Consider the following 18,933-nt stretch of genomic DNA (forward strand, 5'->3'; position numbering starts at 1 on the left):
GAGGCCGATGTCTGTCTGCTGAGCCAATCTGCTTCCACGTTGTCCTTTCCTGGCAGATGTACCACCAGTAGATCTATTTTCAGTGGTATAGCCCATTTCCATATTTCCTGCGCTAGTTCTGACAACGGGGCTGATTGTGTTCCTCCCTGCTTGTTTATGTAGAACATCGCTGTTGTGTTATCCGTCTGGATCAACGCTGTTTGATTGTACAATCGTCTAGGTAAGGGTATACGTGTATCCCTTTCCTCCTTAAGTGCGCTGCGACTGTACTTGGAAGGGTGAGCACTATCAATGTGGCCGAGTCACTTGGAGGTGGTTTGCTGTCCACCCCTCCTGTTTCCAGTCCACTCGCCCTCCCGCGAAAGGACTGGCCCCTATGTTGATATTGCCAGTGCTGTTTTTGCTGGCCTTGTTGCGTATGGGTGTCGCTTTGGTGGGAATGTTGGAAGGACTGATGCGACGTTCCCGGCTGGTTCCCACCTCTCCCGTGTGGTCTCCGTGACGGGGTCCCTCTCTTTGCTCCCCTGAAATGCAAGGCCCCCATGGATCTTGCGGTGTCGTTGTCTTTTTTGAGCTGTGAGAGCTTGTCGTCCACTGGTGCTCCGAACAGTGTTTCACCGTTGAACGGAGTGTTCAGGATGTTGTGTTGCACCTCTGGTTTAAAGCCTGATATTCTGAGCCAGGCTTGTCTTCTTTCTGTGATGCCCAGCATCATAAGTCTGCTGGCAGTGTCTGCACCGTCCAGTGCTGTTTTTAGGCAAGAGTTTGACAAATTCTTCCCCTCCTCTACCAGGTGCAAAACCCTTGGTTGGTATTCCTGAGGGAGGTGTTTCACCAACTGTCCCAGTTCTTCCATTATTTGGTAATGGTGTCTGTTGAGCAGTGCGTTGGAATTAGCCATGCGCCAGTGCATAGCGGCATTTCTTTCGATTTTTCTTTCTGTTAGGTGCATCCTTCTGCTCTCTTTGTCTGGGGGTGGACCTGAAGTAGTCGGGACATTGGATCTTTTCCTTGCTGTTGCAGTAATGATATAGTCAGCAGTGACCGTCCCCTGTATGTAGGGTGGGTCCTTTGAGGAGTGTTTGTATTTTTTCTCCGTCCTTGGCGTGACGGGTTTACAAGTAGCAGGCTCCTTGAATGCCTCTCTTCCTTGTCCTTTGATGCTTTCAAGCATTGGCAAGTACTGGTTCCTAGTGTGCATTGGGAGTAGTGTCTCTACTAGGAAATCCCCTTTCGGCACCTGCTCCTCGAGCTTGACTGAACGCTGTTGCTGCGTTCTTGATGCATTCATTATAAAGGCCGATGTCGTCAGGCGGCAAGGGCCTCGCTGGATATGTGTCTACTCCCTCTTCTGGACTCTCGGCTTCGATGTCCTGCCACTCTACCTCCTGAGTATCCGAGTATGTCGATTCTTGGTACGCCCTCTGGTCGTCATCTCCCTCCTCTTCCTAATAGGGGGTATCATCTTCCTGATAAGTCAGATCTTCCAAGCTCTCTGGCGTTTTGCTTCGACCTCGAAGTCTTCCTCGACCAACTGTACTACCGGTGACTTGGGCCTCGACGGAATTCTGTAAGATTTCATTTTTTCGTCGAAATCTTTCTTTCGCTGAAGGATGTTCTCCATCTCTGCCTCGAGTCTCCTCTTCTTTCTTTCCATCTTCGCCGCCTGGTCGGTGTCGAGTGGTTGTGCCGTGCAAGATGGCGGCAAGACTGATTTCGGCGGCAAGACTGGTTTCGGCGGCAAGACTGGTTTCGGCGGCAAGACTGGTTTCGGCGGCAAGACTGGTTTCGGCGGCAAGACTGGTTTCGGCGGCAAGACTGGTTTCGGCGGCAAGACTGGTTTCGGCGGCAAGACTGGTTTCGGCGGCAAGACTGGTTTCGGCGGCAAGACTGGTCTTGCGTCTTTCGTCGCCGCCTTCGAAGTTGTTTTCGGAGTCGAGCGCTCCTTTTCTTGGACGCTTTGACGACTTTGGCTGGTCGCCGTCCCTTGGCGCCAGGGAGTCCTTCTGTGAAGGTCCACTGGGCCTGGAAGTCGCTGCGGACGCCGAGGTTTTCGGCATCGGCGCTTTCGGGGTCTTGCCCTCGTTTTTTCGAGAGTCTTGGGCAGACTGTCGAGAGTCTTTCGGGCCTTTTTGGGGCGTCGAATCTCCTACCTTTTCTGTAGTCTTCTTATTATCGGTCTCTGCGACCGTGTAGCCGATGCCTTCTTCGGCGGCGTAATCCTCCTCGTCGGTCAAGAGCCCCAGGTCTCGAAGGGACGGTGGTTGGCCCTTGCCCTGCATGGTGTAGTTTGCTATTCTTTGCCTCTCTCTCACTCGAAGTGTCTTCGGCGTGAATGCGGAGCAGGCATTGCAGTCCTTGCTTTCGTGGTCGACCGGCAGGCAGAGGTTACAGACTGGGTGTTGGTCCTTCTGCGCGTACTTGTGGTGGCAGTTGCGGCAGAATTTGAATGGTGTGTTGTCCATGTCTTGCGTTCAGGGGGCCCCCTGATTGCGCATTCTCCTCTGGACGTCGAATTGCGTTGGAGGTGAAAGGTTAGTTCCAACAGTTCTCTTCTTCAAAGGGATGTAATATTCCTCTTCTGCATCAGTCCTTTTTAGAGTCACTTTTGTGGTAATATGTCCCGTCTGAGGATTAATACACAAAACCTGTTTCGGGTCCAGTTTATTGAGCAGTTCGTCAAAACAGTGCTTTTTTTGTGACTTCATTGCATCTGGTTGTTTCGGCGCCAAAGGTTTTGATGCCGACATTTTAGGTGTTGGTGTCTTTGGATCCAAAGTGTGTTTCGGTGCGGAGAAATGTGGCTCAGATCCGGACTTTGTCTGCGATGCTGAAGGTCTTGGCTTGGTGCCCATTTTGAAGTGGGGCTTTTCGGAGTCGGAAGGCTTTTTTGCAGGCTTCGGTGCAGAGCCCGAAGGCGGGGTGTCAGTAGCGTGGATTTGAAGCTGACCGGAGGCGCAGGTTGGTTCGGAGCCTTCTTTTTCAGTTGAGATGGATGTCAGGGCGAGGAAGATTCTGTATTTACGCTGTTCATGCGGGATGTCTTCATCCTGTTTGGAGCCGTTCTCGGAAATAGATATCTGTTCCTGTTTCTCTCCTGCCCCTATAGCGTCGCCGGCTTCTTCATGCGATTTGAGGTCTGAAGAGGTCCGGAATAGAGAATGTGTTAACACTGCATGTCACGATGTTGAGCCCGACGGTCCCGGAGCTTCCTCTTGGAGCGTAAAGCCTGCCACGCGTCACAGTCCTGTTCTCTGTGCACTGGAGACAAGCACAGGTTACACACTCCATGTGAGTTGGTGGGCGGTAATTCGTGTGACACAGAGGGCAAAATTTAAAGGGAGTTTGTTCCATCAACTGCAAGTCGAACCAACGCGGGTACGCCCTACGACCTATCACGGGCTGCCCGATCGAAAGAGGGGTTTTTATCAGTAAACAAGACACGCGATCGGAAAAAATACCGTCGAGGGTGAGGGTCTTGCACCAATGGCAGAAAAAAAAAAAACTATCTGAAGATGGAGATGCACACTATCACCAAAAGGATAAGTCGCCTACCTCGCGACTGGAAAGACTTCAACAAAAACCAAAGTGTAAACATTCGGCCCCAACACTAGATGGATATCTCTGCAGAGCATGTGATCTACAGCTCACATGGCTCGAACATTAATTTCCCTACTTGGACCAAGTCTTGGGCTTTAGCTTTATGCTCATCTGGGAGATATTGTAGTAATTGCTCCATTTCGTCCCAGTGCGCCTGGTCAAATATGGCTAGAAGGCCCTGCGTGTTGGCAATACGCCAGTGATTGGCAGCTTGAGCAGCTATGCATTTGCCAGAAGCGTCAATGAGTTTTGATTATTTATCTGGGGGGAGGATCATCCCCCGAGGTTTAGGAATTAGCTTGCGAGCATTGGATACTACCAAAGAGTCAAATGGTAGTTGGCCTTTAATAAACACTGGATCTGTTGGGGAAGGTTTGTATTTTTTGTCGACTACAGGAGTCCGGATTCGTGCACTTACAGAGTCTGCCTGCCTAGTCGTTCCTTTGAGCATAGGGAGTGTTTTGCTCGACCTGTGTGTGGATCCTAGTGTCTCAAATAAAAAATCGTCTAAGGATTCTTTGTGGAGTACCACCCCATGGTATTGTGTGGCCCTGGCAATAAATTCTTGATAGGATACATTGTCATCAGGTGGAGACGGCTTGGCAGGGTAAATGTCTGTATTATAATCCAATGGAGGGTCAATTGAATAATCTGTCTATGGATCCCCTGGTAAGTGTGGGTTTCCCTCATCAATATCGTCTCCTTCATGGTGAGATAGTGGAGAGTCGTGAGGAGTGATGTGCAAATGATCTGAAAGTGGGGAGGAGGGTGGTGGAGGAGATGGCGGTGGTGGATGAAAAGGGCATTTCTGTTTTTCGAAGGATTTTGTAATGACTGTCGTCATCAGGAAGCTTGTGCTCAGAATGCGTCTTGGCGCGAGTATGTCCTGTATCAGGATAAATGTGCAGTTTCTTTAGTTTGGGATCTGATTTGGATGGTACAATGTTTGATTTCGGATCGGAAGGTGCTGAAGGGACATCTTTGGTTTTCGTCAACGACAGTTTCGAAGCAGTTATGGAATGGCCTTTCGGCACAGAAGGTTTAGGCTTTGAAGGCTGTTTCTTTTTCAGTGTCAATGTTTTCGGCTCCGAACCAACTTTGTGCTTGGGACCAGATGGTTTTGGCTCCGTAATGGATTCTGGTCTACTTGGTCCTGAGGCGGAAGGCTTGATGACATGTTTTGGTGCTGAACCGGGAGGCGGAGCATCAGAAACATCTGAGCTGACCTTGGCCAAAAGGCAGAGGATGCCGAAGCCTTTGATTTTTTGGAGAGTGGGTGGAGGGGGCAAGGGTTCTTCTGTACTCAGGTCACCCTGTCCCTGGCTGCACATCGTTGACGTGAAGGTCTATCTCCAACTCTGAATCGGAGTCCGATACGGAGAAGGCATATTCCTCCTCAGTCGCGGAGGACTCGGGGTCATCTTGCTCAGAGCCTTCACTGAAGATATCCGGCGTGCCGTCGATGTGTTGGTGATGCATCTCCCGATGATTGTGGAGAGTTTTTTTCTATCTAAATTAATTAGACATCGCAGTCTTCTTCACTGTGCTCGAGACAAGCCCAAGTTACACTCCAGGTGCGAGTCGGTACGCGGGTACTTGATGTGGCATAGAGGACAGAATTTGAATAAAGTCCGGTCCATCAAGTAGAGCTAGACCGACATAGTTAGGCCAAAGGCAGCCCATGAAAGTTTCTGATCTAAATTGGATATTTCTTTGACCTAATCAATATGCAGAGAAGTGGGAAACTAGTACAAAACAATACCGTCAAGGGTAGAGTAGATTATGCACCGAGGGGAACCCGGAGAAGGATTTCGAATCAGACAGCAGCAATACACATCCGAACCCGATGGCGGAAAAAAACAATTTAACAATAGAGTCAATGCCCATGCGCACTATCACTGAAAGGAGGAGTCACCTTACCTTGTGACTAGAAAGACTTCTTCGAAGAAAAACAACTTGCAAACATCTGGACCCAACACTAGATGGCAGGAGTGTGCAATGCATGTGTATCTACAGCACACATTGCTCGAACAGATGAAAAGGTAAAGTCTAATGTTCTGAGATACTTCACCAAAGAGGTAAACTGTAGTGAGACTTACAAAGCCCTGCATACTCAAAAGCAACACAGCTGCTTTAATGTAACTTTTTTTTAAATTTTAAGATGCAATAATAACAAATTCAATGTTTGCACAACAGTAAAAACAAAAATAAAAAAAATACATCTTGTTACTAGGTGTTCAGAGGTCCTGCATAGGTGAGGACATTCAGTGCTACAGGATATCACCAAAGAGTCCACTTTTTAAGTGAGTGACATCAGAAAACTATCACTTTAGTCTTGCATGAATGACTGACTACTTGTCTTTAGCAGAGGAGCACCAAAATCCCAACAAGAATCTGGTTGCAGAGGTCCTTATCAAATGAGGCAGTCAATAATATAAGTAGGGCTCCCGGTTTTCCGTTTTTACGGATTTATACACATAAATACAGACGGAAAACTATTTTTCCATTGTCTGTATTTATATGTAGAAATGGAAAAATACTAGTAAAACGGTATATGGATGAGGTCACCTTTTGGCATGTGCTAATCAGCAGTGAGGAAGCACACCTCGGGCGCACGTTAAACTCCTGCTACAATCTTCTGGCACCAAGCGAGTCACTCGCCTCAAAGACACTTGCAGTGCACGTTATGTTAAAGGCAGGCGGCGGCCCATTGTCATTCTAAATGTGGAAATCATCTGCAGTCAGAATGACAATGGGCTGTCCACAGCCTGTGCAAGGGTGGGGAGGGGCGTTTGAATCCCGTGGAGTTCCAAAGAAGTGCGAAGTGCGATTCTAGGTCCAAAAAGCCAGCATGATGGTTTCTGTTTCAGATGCTCACTTCTATGAAATGCAGTCAATTGAAGGTCAGGAGTTCGAATCCCGGCGCTGCTGACTCGGCCTTCCTTTATTCTGAGGCTGGTGAATGGCGAACGTTTATATTGAGCACTAATACCGTCTGTTATTTTTCGCCCTTGGTTACGGTAGAAGCACTAAACAATACATACAAAATTGTTATTGTTATTAAATTCCTGTAAGGTAGCTTAGTATGGTAAGGTTACTGCTAATAAATGTGGGTACTTAAATTCTGGATTGCACAGACCCGGCCATACGAGTTTTACTGAACTGAACAAAAGAAAGTAATACATGTTTTTACACGAGAGAACTGTGCATTTCTAAAGCATATGAATTGAAAAGAATTACCGCCCCCACCCGTGAGACCAAAGACCGGCTTTGCAAGACGTTGGCTGGTGCTTTGCTTTTAGGCATGCAGGCCCCATGCCCTCACGCCCTAGACGGGCGACGTGCCTCGAAGACCCCCATGCTGCATTAGGAATGCGTCGATAAGATCTGCCTCAAAGCGCCCGTCTCAGGGGCCGGGAGCAGCTATGCGGCCCGTAAGCTGTGCTGTGTCTGCGGCGCTCTTTAAAGTCCCCCCTGGCCGCTTCCCAACAGGTGCTCGGTGCAGATGCCAACCGCGCCGGGCCGCTACCCACCCGAGCGGTCCGGCGCGCCCACTCCCACGCGAGGAAGGCAGAGGCAGCCTCCGGCTCAGCCCGGCCAGCTGTTCCTCGCCGGCTGGAGCACAGCTTTGTAGTGTGGGCCTGGCAGGAAGAAAAAAATGGAAGGTGCCTGGTGGCTAGGCACTCGCCCTGAAATAAGGAGGCCTTAGGCCCTAATGCAAGACCCTACTGCTTGGCACAAGTCCTAAAACAAGCATTTACAATACAATACAATGGTCTCGGCATTGTTATCAGGTGCTCTGATAAACGCTGAACAAAGCAGGGGCCTTGAGAAAGCGGACACTATCCCATTGTGCCTGCCTCTGCCACCAGGCGCTGGTGCGGGGGTTGCCAGGAGCTGTTACACTAGAGCAGAGGATTCCCGCCTCGCCCTCCCGCCCTGAACTCGATGTCATGAAAGGCAGACAAGGCCCAGTCTGTTCGGGGAATGCCAGGGGCCTCATTTATGAAAAGTGATGCATCGCTGCGTGAAAACAGCGATGCGTCACTTTTCACTGCGCACTCCTTGCGACACCAATGATGCGTCATATTTAATGTATGACGCATCATGTCGCAAGGAGTTACAGATACGTCAGTATTTCTGACGTATCTGTAAGCGCAAAAGTGACGCATTGCTGGAGTGTGTCACAAAAGTGACGCAACTCCAGCAATGCGGCCTTTCACATTGGGCAAGCCCCATATGAAAGGGTCTGCGTCAGTCTTACGTCTGCTGTGAGGCAGGCGCATGATTTTGACGCAACTGCGTCCCAAAAGTGACGCAGTGAAATCTCATAGATTTAACTGCATCACTTCTACGACCCTTCCTTGCGTCAATACGCCCCCCTTGCATACATTATACTTGGCGCAGGTATAATGTGGCGCAGGGGTTTACAAAGTGACGCATCTACCTAGATGCGTCACTTTGTAAATATGGTGCAACAAGGCACATTATTTACGCCTCTGGTGCGTCACAAAAAGTGACGCACCGGCGGCGTAAAAGTGTCGCACTGCCTCATAAATGAGGCCCCAGGTGTTTCGTCCCCATGAAGAAAGGTCCCGCTGGGCTCGATCGAGACACAGAGAGTGAGGCGTTCTCCTTTCAACCCCTTGCAATGCTTCAAAGACACGGCAAACACAAGGTACAGAGATGCGTTTTCCAGCACAGAGTGTAATGTGACAATGTATTCATTTATATAGCGCTTGCTGTTTCAGGTTTGCAGCTTCACAGAGCTACAAATAACTACTGCCACTAACACCCAACTATATCTTATTCATTTTATTGCACTCAGAAGGATGAAAGCCTGAGTCTGCTGAGCCGGGATTCAAAGAGAGCTCTGTAGATTTTAGCACTTGCTCGGTGTGCTTCGGGCTGTTTGATTTTATTTTTAATTCAATGACAAGCAGATTAAAGGGAACAGGGGCCCTGAATGAACTATGGCTACAAAAGCACCGGTAAGGAAACATTAAAAAACAAGCATTGGAAATGCAATAGGTCTCGCAGCATTAGAGTTAGTGCTTTTAGAATTGTTTATGGGTTTTTTTTGTAAATCTTTAGCATTTTTGTTTCCTGTAGCCAATGCTAAAGAGTTACAAATAAAAAAAGCCATAAACAATTCTAAAAGCTCTAACTCAAATGCTCCGAGACCTATTGCACTGTGTGAGGGTGAGGGGTTGAGGGTGAGTGAGGGTGAGGGTGGGTGAGGGTGAGTGAGGGGTTGAGGGTGAGTGAGGGGTTGAGGGTGAGTGAGGGGTTGAGGGTGAGTGAGGGGTTGAGGGTGAGTGGGGTTGAGGGTGAGTGAGGGTGAGGGTGAGTGAGTGTGAGTTAGGGTGAGGGGTTGAGGGTGGGTGAGGGTGAGGGGTTGAGGGTGAGTGAGGATGAGTGAGGGTGAGTGAGGGGTTGAGGGTGAGTGAGGGTGAGTGAGGGTGAGTGAGGGTGAGTGAGGGTGGGTGAGGGTGGGTGAGTGAGGGGTTGAGGGTGAGGGGTTGAGGGTGAGTGAGGGTGAGGGGTTGAGGGTGAGTGAGGGTGAGGGGTTGAGGGTGAGTGAGTGAGGGTGAGGGGTTGAGGGTGAGTGAGGGGTTGAGGGTGAGGGGTTGAGGGTGAGGGGTTGAGGGTGAGGGCGAGTGAGGGTGAGGGGGTGAGGGGGTGAGGGGTTGAGGGTGAGTGAGTGAGGGTGAGTGAGGGTGAGTGAGGGTGAGGGTGGTGGCCCGATGGGAGAGAGCAGCCAGGATGGGAGAGAGTGTGAGAGAAATGGCAGGATGAGAGAGAGATGGCAGGATGGGAGAGAGAGATGTCAGGAAGGGAGAGAGATGTCAGGAAGGGAGAGAGATGGCAGGATGGGAGAGAGAGATGGCCGGATGGGAGAGAGTGTGAGAGAAATGTCAGGATGTGAGAGAGATGTGAGAGAGATGGCAGGATAGGAGGATAGGCGAGAGGGCGTCAGGCAGACAGAGAGAGAGAGTGGGAGGAGCAGTGACTCTGTTACAGACAGATCGAGGGAAGTAGGGAGAGAGGTGAGGGGAGGGAGAAACGGCGGCCGCGATTACTGACACTTCAGGAGAGAGGGCGCGTGAGGAGAGCTGAGAGTGACAATGTCAACAAAGGACGGGAGGGCATGAAGAAAGGAGACCCCCTTGCAGAGGTGACGGGCAGAGAAGAAGAGACAGCGACTGGTGAAGGGTCATAGACAGAGGGCAATGGGAGAGAAAGGCGACATTGGCAGGGAGAGAGAGCAGTGATGGAAACACAGTTCATTAGACAGGAAGCGTAAAGGGTGTGAGGCTGGAGGGGGTACCAGGTGCGGCCCCCGCTCGGGGAAACGAGGTGGAAACAGAGAGAAGCGCTCCACAGCCAGAGGCAAAAGACGGGGTCCGGGCACAGGCGAGGAACGAGGGCACATTGGGTACAGGCAGCATTCATAACAGGGCGCGCTGGTGAGCGCCAAGCCTTCCTGCCCCCCAGGCCTGGAGAACAGACAGCAAGGCCCAGCTGCAGCCGCCCTGGCCTCCCGCCAGCCCCAGGAGATCAGCCGCCTGCAGGAGGAGTGATTCACCGCGGCGGCACAACGGAGCCTGTGTGCAGCGGCAGCGGCGGGCCGAGGGCCTGCTTGTTTTGGAACAGACGTATTGCATTGAAAAAAGAAAGTTTACGAGGGCTTGAACCGGAGCTCAGCGACCGCTGCTCTATTTTAAGAAGCGTCTCGCGCTGTCACATAGACGCAGGCAGCGCGAGGCGCGTCTTTGCTCGCTGAAATGGTTTGTGAGATGTTTGTCACGAGCAAATGTAGCGCCTTGAAATAATAACGGGACACTGCGAAGAAATATTGTGTAAATCCGTGTGCATAAAAAAGGTGGCGTTCTGAATTGAAAATGTACATACTGGCTGGTTTGTCACTCCTTGATTCTGGTGGTGAAAACCCTAACAAGACGAAGAGAGCGAGAGTGAGCTGGCCCTGGAAACGCCTCCCCTCCCTGCTGTTTGTTTCAACAGAAAGAGGAGAGGAAGCAGCGCTGCTTGCCAGCACAGCCGCCCATAGGCAACAAGACGGAGGGAAGAGAGGGGAGGGGGGAGGAGAAATGCGACACGGCGGGAAGGGGAGGGGGCGGAGCGGGTAAAATAAACAAGACGGAGGGAAGAGAGGGGAGGGGGGAGGAGAAATGCGAGGGGGCGGAGCGGGTAAAATAAACAAGACGGAGGGAAGAGAGGGGAGGGGGGAGGAGAAATGCGACACGGCGGGAAGGGGAGGGGGCGGAGCGGGTAAACAAAGACGGACGTGCACGCGCTTTTAAGCTCAATGCGCATGCGCATTGAGCTTAAAAGTCACGGGCACTGCAAGGAATCGCCACGATTCCTTGCAGTGTGGATAAAGAGTGGATAAGTCCCAATACTCTCGCCTTGCTCGATGCGCATGCGCATCGACAGGCGAGACCTAAACATTACTATGAAAAATGCAGCTAATGCAGGGTAGCATGGCACTCGAAATTTGGATCAATTAATATACTGTGATACTAACAAATGCAATGCATTTCTTGTATATTATAGAAGTAGTGCAGCACTAAGTTTACTCAATGCCTTCAACTTCAAGTGTAGAAAGGAATTTTATTTTAGCTGTGTTTTCAATTTAAATAAATGTGGAAAAATACTAGCTGTAGCGTCGTCTTTTGCGTGTGGCAAAAATAAATGTGGATAAATACAGAAAAAATGCCCAAAAAATAAATACAGATAAATACAGACGGAAAAGGCAAAAAAATAAATACCATAAAACCGGGAGCCCTAAATATAAGGCACAGTCCTATGAACAGCCCTGGGGGAAGAACAATACTTGCCTGGGAAATGGTTACAGTTGAAGGGAAGGCGGAGCAGCAGTAAAAGTGATAAAAAAGAGGAATGCTCGATCAAAGGGTGGAGGTGGCAAACCCAGCATTTGTGGTATTTGAAAAGAATACTGACAAACATGCAGATAATGATAAAGTGGCTTTAACCTGGGCTTAAACAATTTGGCATGTGAAAGAATAATGCCAGCAACAAGCAGTCTAATTATGTTGCAATTGTATGTATTCCATCGCAACAAATTTAAGCATCACACTATAATCAAGATTAAGCGTGGGTAGGACTAAGAAAGGCTGATAGTCACAACGTAGAATATGCTAATTATCAACTGCTGAAATTAGTTTAGAAACTGTCAAAAGAAGTCTGTTTTGAGACAGTTTCTGAACTCAAGAGGGCAGGGCTTTTTCTTGTTCTTGATGTGGGTAATCTGCTTCAGACAGATAAACAGCACCTGTGAGATATTGACTTTGGGTTGCTGTAGTACTGAATTTGCATACCCCCAATTCTAGAGAATTTCTTCTTCTTAGATCTCTCATTCAATCAGATTGTGAGCAGTTGTGTTAGATATGATGAATTGTTTTCATGGGAGTACAACTTTGTCAGCCAAACAACACAGTTTTAATTGTATGATTGAGAAGAACCAGCCCAACTCAAGTAATGTTCTCTGCCTGGTATAAATACCTAAAACACCCATTGTATATTGCTTTTTAATTGAGGCTTGATTCATGGTGGTGTGTGAATGCTGCCAGATCATAATTCTGGTCTTACATTTCTTTCAACGTGACAGGTCACAAAAGATACGTTCAATATATAGCATGCAAATTCATAACACTGCTCACGCTAGGGATACTTACAGACTTCTCGTTCTCTGAAGGGAGCTCAAACACACATCGAAGTTTAGAATCCATTAGATCATCTGGTTTTGCCTCTTTCCACTAAAAAAAAGGAAAATGGCACGAAGGTAAGAGAACAGTTTATCCTAGGATGAATACATTTCTTTCAAAAAGAATATCACTAGCTGTTGGAAACAAGGCAAATTATTACTTCTGGAATTGAAAGTACATTTGTGGCACGTTTCAGAGAAGAAAACGTTTCTTACCTCCAACTGTAGTTTTTATTAATTGAGATCCTAGATGACCCAAGTACATTATCGGAGGTAAACTGGCATTTCAAGAATGCTCTTAAATCATAGTAACTTTATTTGTTTATTACAAACTCTATAAGGTTTAACTTCATTGCAAAAACAAAACAAAAAAAGAAAAGGTTTAAATGTTTTCATATGCTTTTTCTGCTTAAGAGACTGATGTTGTAGCTTTCACTATAGAAGACTAGACTTAACTAAATAATTCTCTAGGTTGAAATGGCCAAGAACATCAAATAGATGTAGATTGCTCTACTGTGGATGGAAAACCAGCAACGGAATAAAGAGAAATACACTTCCTGATTCAAAAGCAAATGCAAGTAGGGCTTTAGGAAGAAAGTACAAGCACATTTTACAACCTCCTTTGTTAAACGGACATTAAGGTAACAAATCAAACCATCTGGGCCAGTATTACAGATCGGTGCACGGTCCTTGTTCGCATCGCAGCACAACTTTAAATAGGTTCAATGGGCTCAAACCGGGACAGTGCGCCCTATTCCAGGTGCTTTGTAATTTTTGAACATACTGATAGCATAATTGTACATAATCTTAAGGAGGATTCTGGAGTGCCAGGGAGGGTTAGCAGAATTTTGACAAATTGATGATTTGCTGGAAATCTGCACAAAAGTAGAAATATCAGTATGGGGCTTTGCTAGTCTTATGGATACCTCACAAGGCGATGGGGTGGTCGTCACCAGCAACAAGATAACAAGTTTCTTTCCTGTAACTTTGGTTCCCCAGTATTGGTAAGTTTGATAGATTCCCATGCTTTGGCATCATTCCCCGTCGTCGGAATGATAGTCTCGGTAACAAAAAATTACATAGCAGTAGGTGCAAAAGAGAAAGGAAAGGCCTAGGCCTCGTTCCCTTATGTAGCATATCTGCCTCTTTTTGTTAAAGAGACCAAACTAATCATCAGCCAATCAGAAGAGCCTCATCCCTTAGAACCCTCCTGAAGGAACCTCGGAGCCTCAGATTTTCGCAGCCGTTTTGTAACAGTAACCATATCTCTTGGAGGCTGAGCTTTCCTAGGGGACGAGGGTGGGCGCATGGGAATCTATTAAAGTTACCAATACTGGGGAACCAAAGTTACAGGTAAGTAACTTGTTTCTTGCCCCAGTATTGGAACTTTCATAGACTCCCATGCTTTTGTATCAGAGTAGCAAGCAGTATACAATAAAGCACATTTTGTGGCATAAATATACATTGCAGTAACCATCAGTATGTCAAAGATACAAAATGTGCATAAGAAAAATGGAAGGAGGGATAGTAAGGAAAGCTCACCAACTATTGGAAGAGGTTCCTCAGGACTGCCTGGCCCACAGCCGTGTCCTCTTGCGTCAAGGATTCCAAGCAGTAATGCTTCGTAAAGGTGTACACGCTGTTCCATGTTGCAGCCCTGCAAATGTCTGATGTGTACTCCCGCGAAGAGAGCTGTCGAAGAAGCCACAGATCTTGTGGAATGTGCTCTAATTCTGCTGGTCAGCGGCTTACCCACTGTCGAATGGCAATAGAAAATGGCACTGGAAATCCATCTCGCAATACTTTGTTTCGAAAGAGGGAGGCCCTTACGAGGACCACCAAAAGCAACGAATAGTTGTGAAGATTTGCGAAATTCCTTGGTGCGATCCAAATAAAATTTCAAGCACCTTTGTAGGTCCAGAGAATGCAGTTACCTCTCTGCTGGTGCGGAAGGGTGAGGAAACAAAGATTTAATAATCACTGGTTCATTCAGGTGAAAGTCCGAAGGTACCTTAGGTATGAACCTCGGATTCGTTTTTAAGATTACTGTATTCCTCTTGAATTGGAGAAACTGCTCCTGAATCGTAAGAGCCTGTAGCTCCCCAATGCGTCTTGCCGATGTGAGGGCAAGAAGAGCCAATTTCCATGAAAGGAATTTCATGTCTGTCCGATGTATAGGCTCAAATAGGTCCTTCATAAGTTGTGTGAGAACCAGATTCAGCTGCCAAGTAGGAGGCGGAGGCCTCACTGGGGGATAAACTCTAAACAATCCTTTGAGAAACTGTTTCATTATTCTTGAAGACCAGAGAGAAGGTCCCGATGATGAACATCTGTATCTAGAAATTGCCGCTAAGTGAACCTTTATGGATGAATGCGCCAGTCCATTCTTGGCTAAGGGCAAAAGATAAGGCAGAAGTTGATGAGTTTGAGAAGAGAAAGGATCAACGCCTTCTTTCCTGCACCAAATGCAAAATCTTCTCCATTTAAGATGGTAAGTCTTATTCGTGGAAGGGGCTCTAGCCTGGGAGAGAACCGGTTTTATTTTCATTCGATATGGTAAGGTTCATGAATTCTCCCTGCTCAGGAGCCATGCAGTCAGGTCACCTCTGGATCCGGATGCCACATCTGCCCCTGGGACATTGTGAGATGGTCCGGAATGGCCCGCAAGGGAAGAGGAGGAACAAGCGACAACAGATGGAGTTCCGTGAACCTGAACTGTCTCGGCCAAGCAGGAGCTATCAAGATCATCTTGCATGGTTCCACTTTGATCTTCCTGATAAGCCTCGGAATCATTGGAATGGGGGAAAGGCGTAAACAAATGCCCCTAACCAGGCTATCGAAAGCGCATTCCCCAATAATCCTCGATGGTGAAGCCTGCTTGCATAAGACCGGCATTTCTTGTTGGTCAGAGTGGCAAATAGATCTATCGAAGGCTTGCCCCACTATTGGAAAATCTCGCCCAGAACCATTTGGTTGAGTTCCCACTCGTGACTGACTGAGGATAGCCTGCTTAGTCTGTCGGCATTTTCGTTTAGGATCCCCGGCAGATGTTCCGCTTGCAGTGAAATCTCGTGAAGGATAGCCCATTCCCAGATTTCTTGAGCTTCCGGGGACAACGGGAGAGACCTGGTTCCTCCTTCTTTGTTTATGTAATGCATGGCCGTGGTGTTGTCCGTCCGGATGAGAACCTTCGAACCTCTCAGTCGAGGGAGAAATGCTTGAAGAGCCAGCTTGATAGCCCTGATTTCTTGGAGATTGATGTGAAGAAGACGGTGCTGGGGTGACCAATGTCCGCTGACATGAAGATCCTGCATGTACTGCACCCCAGCTGTCCAATGACTCATCCGTAGTCACAACTTGAGGAGACGGATCGCTTACAAAGGATAGACCTTGGGATACGTTTTCCTGCTTCCTCCACCACAAGGCAGTTTTTTACATTGCCGAGGTGATCGTCACTTTGTCGTCGAATGAACCGTGAATCTGCTTCCACTGATTGTCTAGCTTTTCCTGAAGGACGCACCAGCAATCTGCAGTGAGGAATTAGAAGGATGCATGAGGAGATCACTCCCAGAAGGGATTTGTAACGACGTACTGAAAGATACCTTCTTTTTCTTAAGACCATTGCCATGGATCGCAGTTTTTCCTGTCTTTCTAAGGTTGGGAAAGCTTTGCTGAGATTTGAGTCCAAGATGGCCCCCAGGAAGCGTGCAGTCCTGGACGGAACCAGAGAGGACTTCTCCTTGATGAGAGTAAGACCCAGATTCTGAAAAAGGTTTGTACACGCATTGACTGCTTCCTTCGCCAACCTCCCTGGACGGAGCCTTCAGGAACCAGTCGTCCAGGTAAGGGAAGACCTGAAAGTGATTCTTCCGCAGAAACACTGCCACCGGTGCCAGCACCTTGGTGAAGATTCTTGGAGCTGAGCGAAGCCCAAAGGGTAAAACCCTGAATTGAAAGTGGCTCTTGGCTACTGTAAACCGTAGAAACCTTCTGTGTGCAGGGTGAATAGGTATGTGAAAATACGCATCTTCAAGATCGAGCGTGGCCATGAAATCCCCTGGATTGATGAGACGTAGTATGTCTTGAAGCAAGACCATCCGGAAGGATAGGGAAATGAGATAGGTGTTGAGCTCCCTGAGATCTAAAATGGGGCGTCATTTCTCTAGCGTCTTCCTTACCAGGAAGAACCTGGAATAGAATCCTTCCCCTCTTTGAGAGGAGGGGACCGGCTCTGCAGCACCTTTCAGGAGCATCTGATGAACTTCGAGCCGCATGAAACGCAGCTGTTTTGATGGGATGGCGGCCGGGGGCTTGGAAGGTGGGATTTGTGTGAATTCCAAAGTATGGCCCTTTCGAATGATGTTTAGCACCCAAAGGTCTGATGTAATCTTGGACCAGTTATGAAGGTATTGGTGTGGAGTGGAAAAACGATGGATTTGGGCCCAGATCTTTGGACTGGGGTGAATGTGTGACATTGATCCACATTCTGTCCATCATTGTTGTGTTTGCAGGTACCGCTCTAAGTGTACTGGGGATGCTCAGACGTGAGTCCCAGGCACTCCACACCACTGGAATCAAGCTGGCCGGGCTGATGAGGTGTTACCTCAAAACCGGGCCGGTCCTCGGATGCTTGTTTCCGTTCTGGGAAGGACATGGCTTTTGTAGTTCGGACTGGACTGTTCCCATGGGGCACAGGGTCAGCGCTGATTTGCATATCGCCATTGTCTAACCCAGGGTGGTGTGGAGTGGAAAAACGATGGATTTGGGCTTAGATCTTTGGACTGGGGTGAATGTGTGACATTGATCCACATTCTGTCCATCATTGTTGTGTTTGCAGGTATTGAGATACCCTGCCTCCTACCGATGATCTTGTGGAGGAGGGCACAGTAGGAAGAGCCGGGATGCCGCTATTGCCTCGGACGCATCACGTCCTTGGCGATTCTGTTTTCTTCTATTATTCGATCGAGAGAAATTCGAGGTCTGGCCTGGTCTTTGCTGATAATGCTGGCGGTATTGCTGTGACCCTGATTCATATGATGAGTACCGTTGCTGCTGGTATGAGCCTCTGTATGTTGTCCTCTTACCCCTTGCACCTCTGAACTGAGCTTTTCGGTACTTAAGTGTACCCAGAGACTTAGCAGTCTCTGTATCCTTCTTGATATCTTGGAGAGTGTCATCGATATGCTTCCCAAACAACGCCTCGCCATCAAAAGGTAGATCCAGGATATTATTCTGAATTTCAGGTCTAAACCAAGTTGCCCTGAGCCATCCCTGGCGACGAAGAACTGCTGCACCAGCTAGCAATCGAAAAGCTGTTGTGGCGATGTTCATGATTCATAAAAGGGGGTGGTGATGGACAGAGCATCTGAATTAAGCAGAACACCCCTACCCAGTCAAAAGATCAGGGCTTGATCCATCACCGTTTTTAGCTCACTGCACCATCCCAGTTCAGAACCTGGCTACATGCAAATTAGTCTGTCCCTGGCCCAGTGCATCATGGGAACGGGCAGACCAAACTACCAAGCCAATTCTTTACTGGAAAGGAAACAAGCTTCCGGGGACCGGTTTCTGGCATTGCAGCCGTCTTCGGCCCGGCTTGCTTGAATCCTGATGGTGCAGTGAGCAAGGGCCTCATGTCTGAGCATACCCTTCCACACTTGTAGTGGCCAAAACGATTCATAAAAGGGGGTGGTGATGGACAGAGCATCTGAATTAAGCAGAACACTCCTTTTCTCACCTTGTTAAGTATTTGCAGTTACATTTAGCGTGCGTATAGGCACCTTTTGTTTAGCATTTTTTTCCTGCATCAGTTTAACCACTTGGCATGCATGTTGGTATTTTAATTACACCTTCACATCAGTAGCAATGTATTGCATGTAGTTTTGTTGGTCCCTTACTATGTAGTAGTAATCATCGTTATTTAAACTTACAGATCCCTTGATAAAGGCGCTGGCTTGCGCCGAAATGCATTGGGAGGCCATGGAAGGCCAGATTTTTGGCAACTAATTGAAAGAAAAGAAATGATCAATCTTGTTGATGGGAACATTTAATGTGGAGTAACATTGGAATGCCCTTTTGAACTATGGATTACCAATAAAGAAAAGATTGTCAAATATACAAGTGAGCTATCATTCACTGGAAAATTCTGGCTGGTTACAGCATACACTAGTGCCCAGGAATACAAGTTGATTAAGAACTTGTTCATTATCTGTTGAGTAAACCAATAAGCCAATCACTGACTAAAGGGGATAGGGGAGCTCGTGATAGTGCATCCATATTGAGCCAGAAAGGTGAACACACTCGTAGTAACGTAGCGAGGCAGGGAAAAGATCAATGCAACCCACCCCAAAAGCCAGATCTGGTAGGCAGTACTGATACCAGTTCTATTCACATCAATTTGCCTCCTGCTTGTATGCCTTATGTAGTGGTCCTAACAGGAGTTCCACGGCTAACGCCGGGTAGACCAGAATCATACACCGAACAAAAAAATAAAACTAGATTTTGGCTCAACAAAAACAGACCCCTTCCAAGGCAACTTGATGGCGAGGTCCTCTTTGTTAGACGAGTTAGCTGGGTGGGCAGCA

General features: G+C 48.0%; 1 protein-coding gene across 1 annotated transcript in view; it reads right to left on the reverse strand.

The window, feature by feature from the left end:
• The window catches only part of VAPB (VAMP associated protein B and C), a 160,383-nt gene that overhangs the window by 24,758 nt on the left and 116,692 nt on the right, over positions 1 to 18,933 (reverse strand). The window contains exon 4 of the mRNA XM_078651956.1: positions 12,321 to 12,401. Within this exon, the coding sequence (XP_078508082.1) occupies positions 12,321 to 12,401 (81 nt within the window). The remainder of the gene's footprint in view (positions 1 to 12,320; positions 12,402 to 18,933) is intronic.

This window comes from Lissotriton helveticus, chromosome 7, assembly GCF_964261635.1.
Source record: "Lissotriton helveticus chromosome 7, aLisHel1.1, whole genome shotgun sequence".
Lineage (NCBI taxonomy): Eukaryota > Metazoa > Chordata > Amphibia > Caudata > Salamandridae > Lissotriton > Lissotriton helveticus.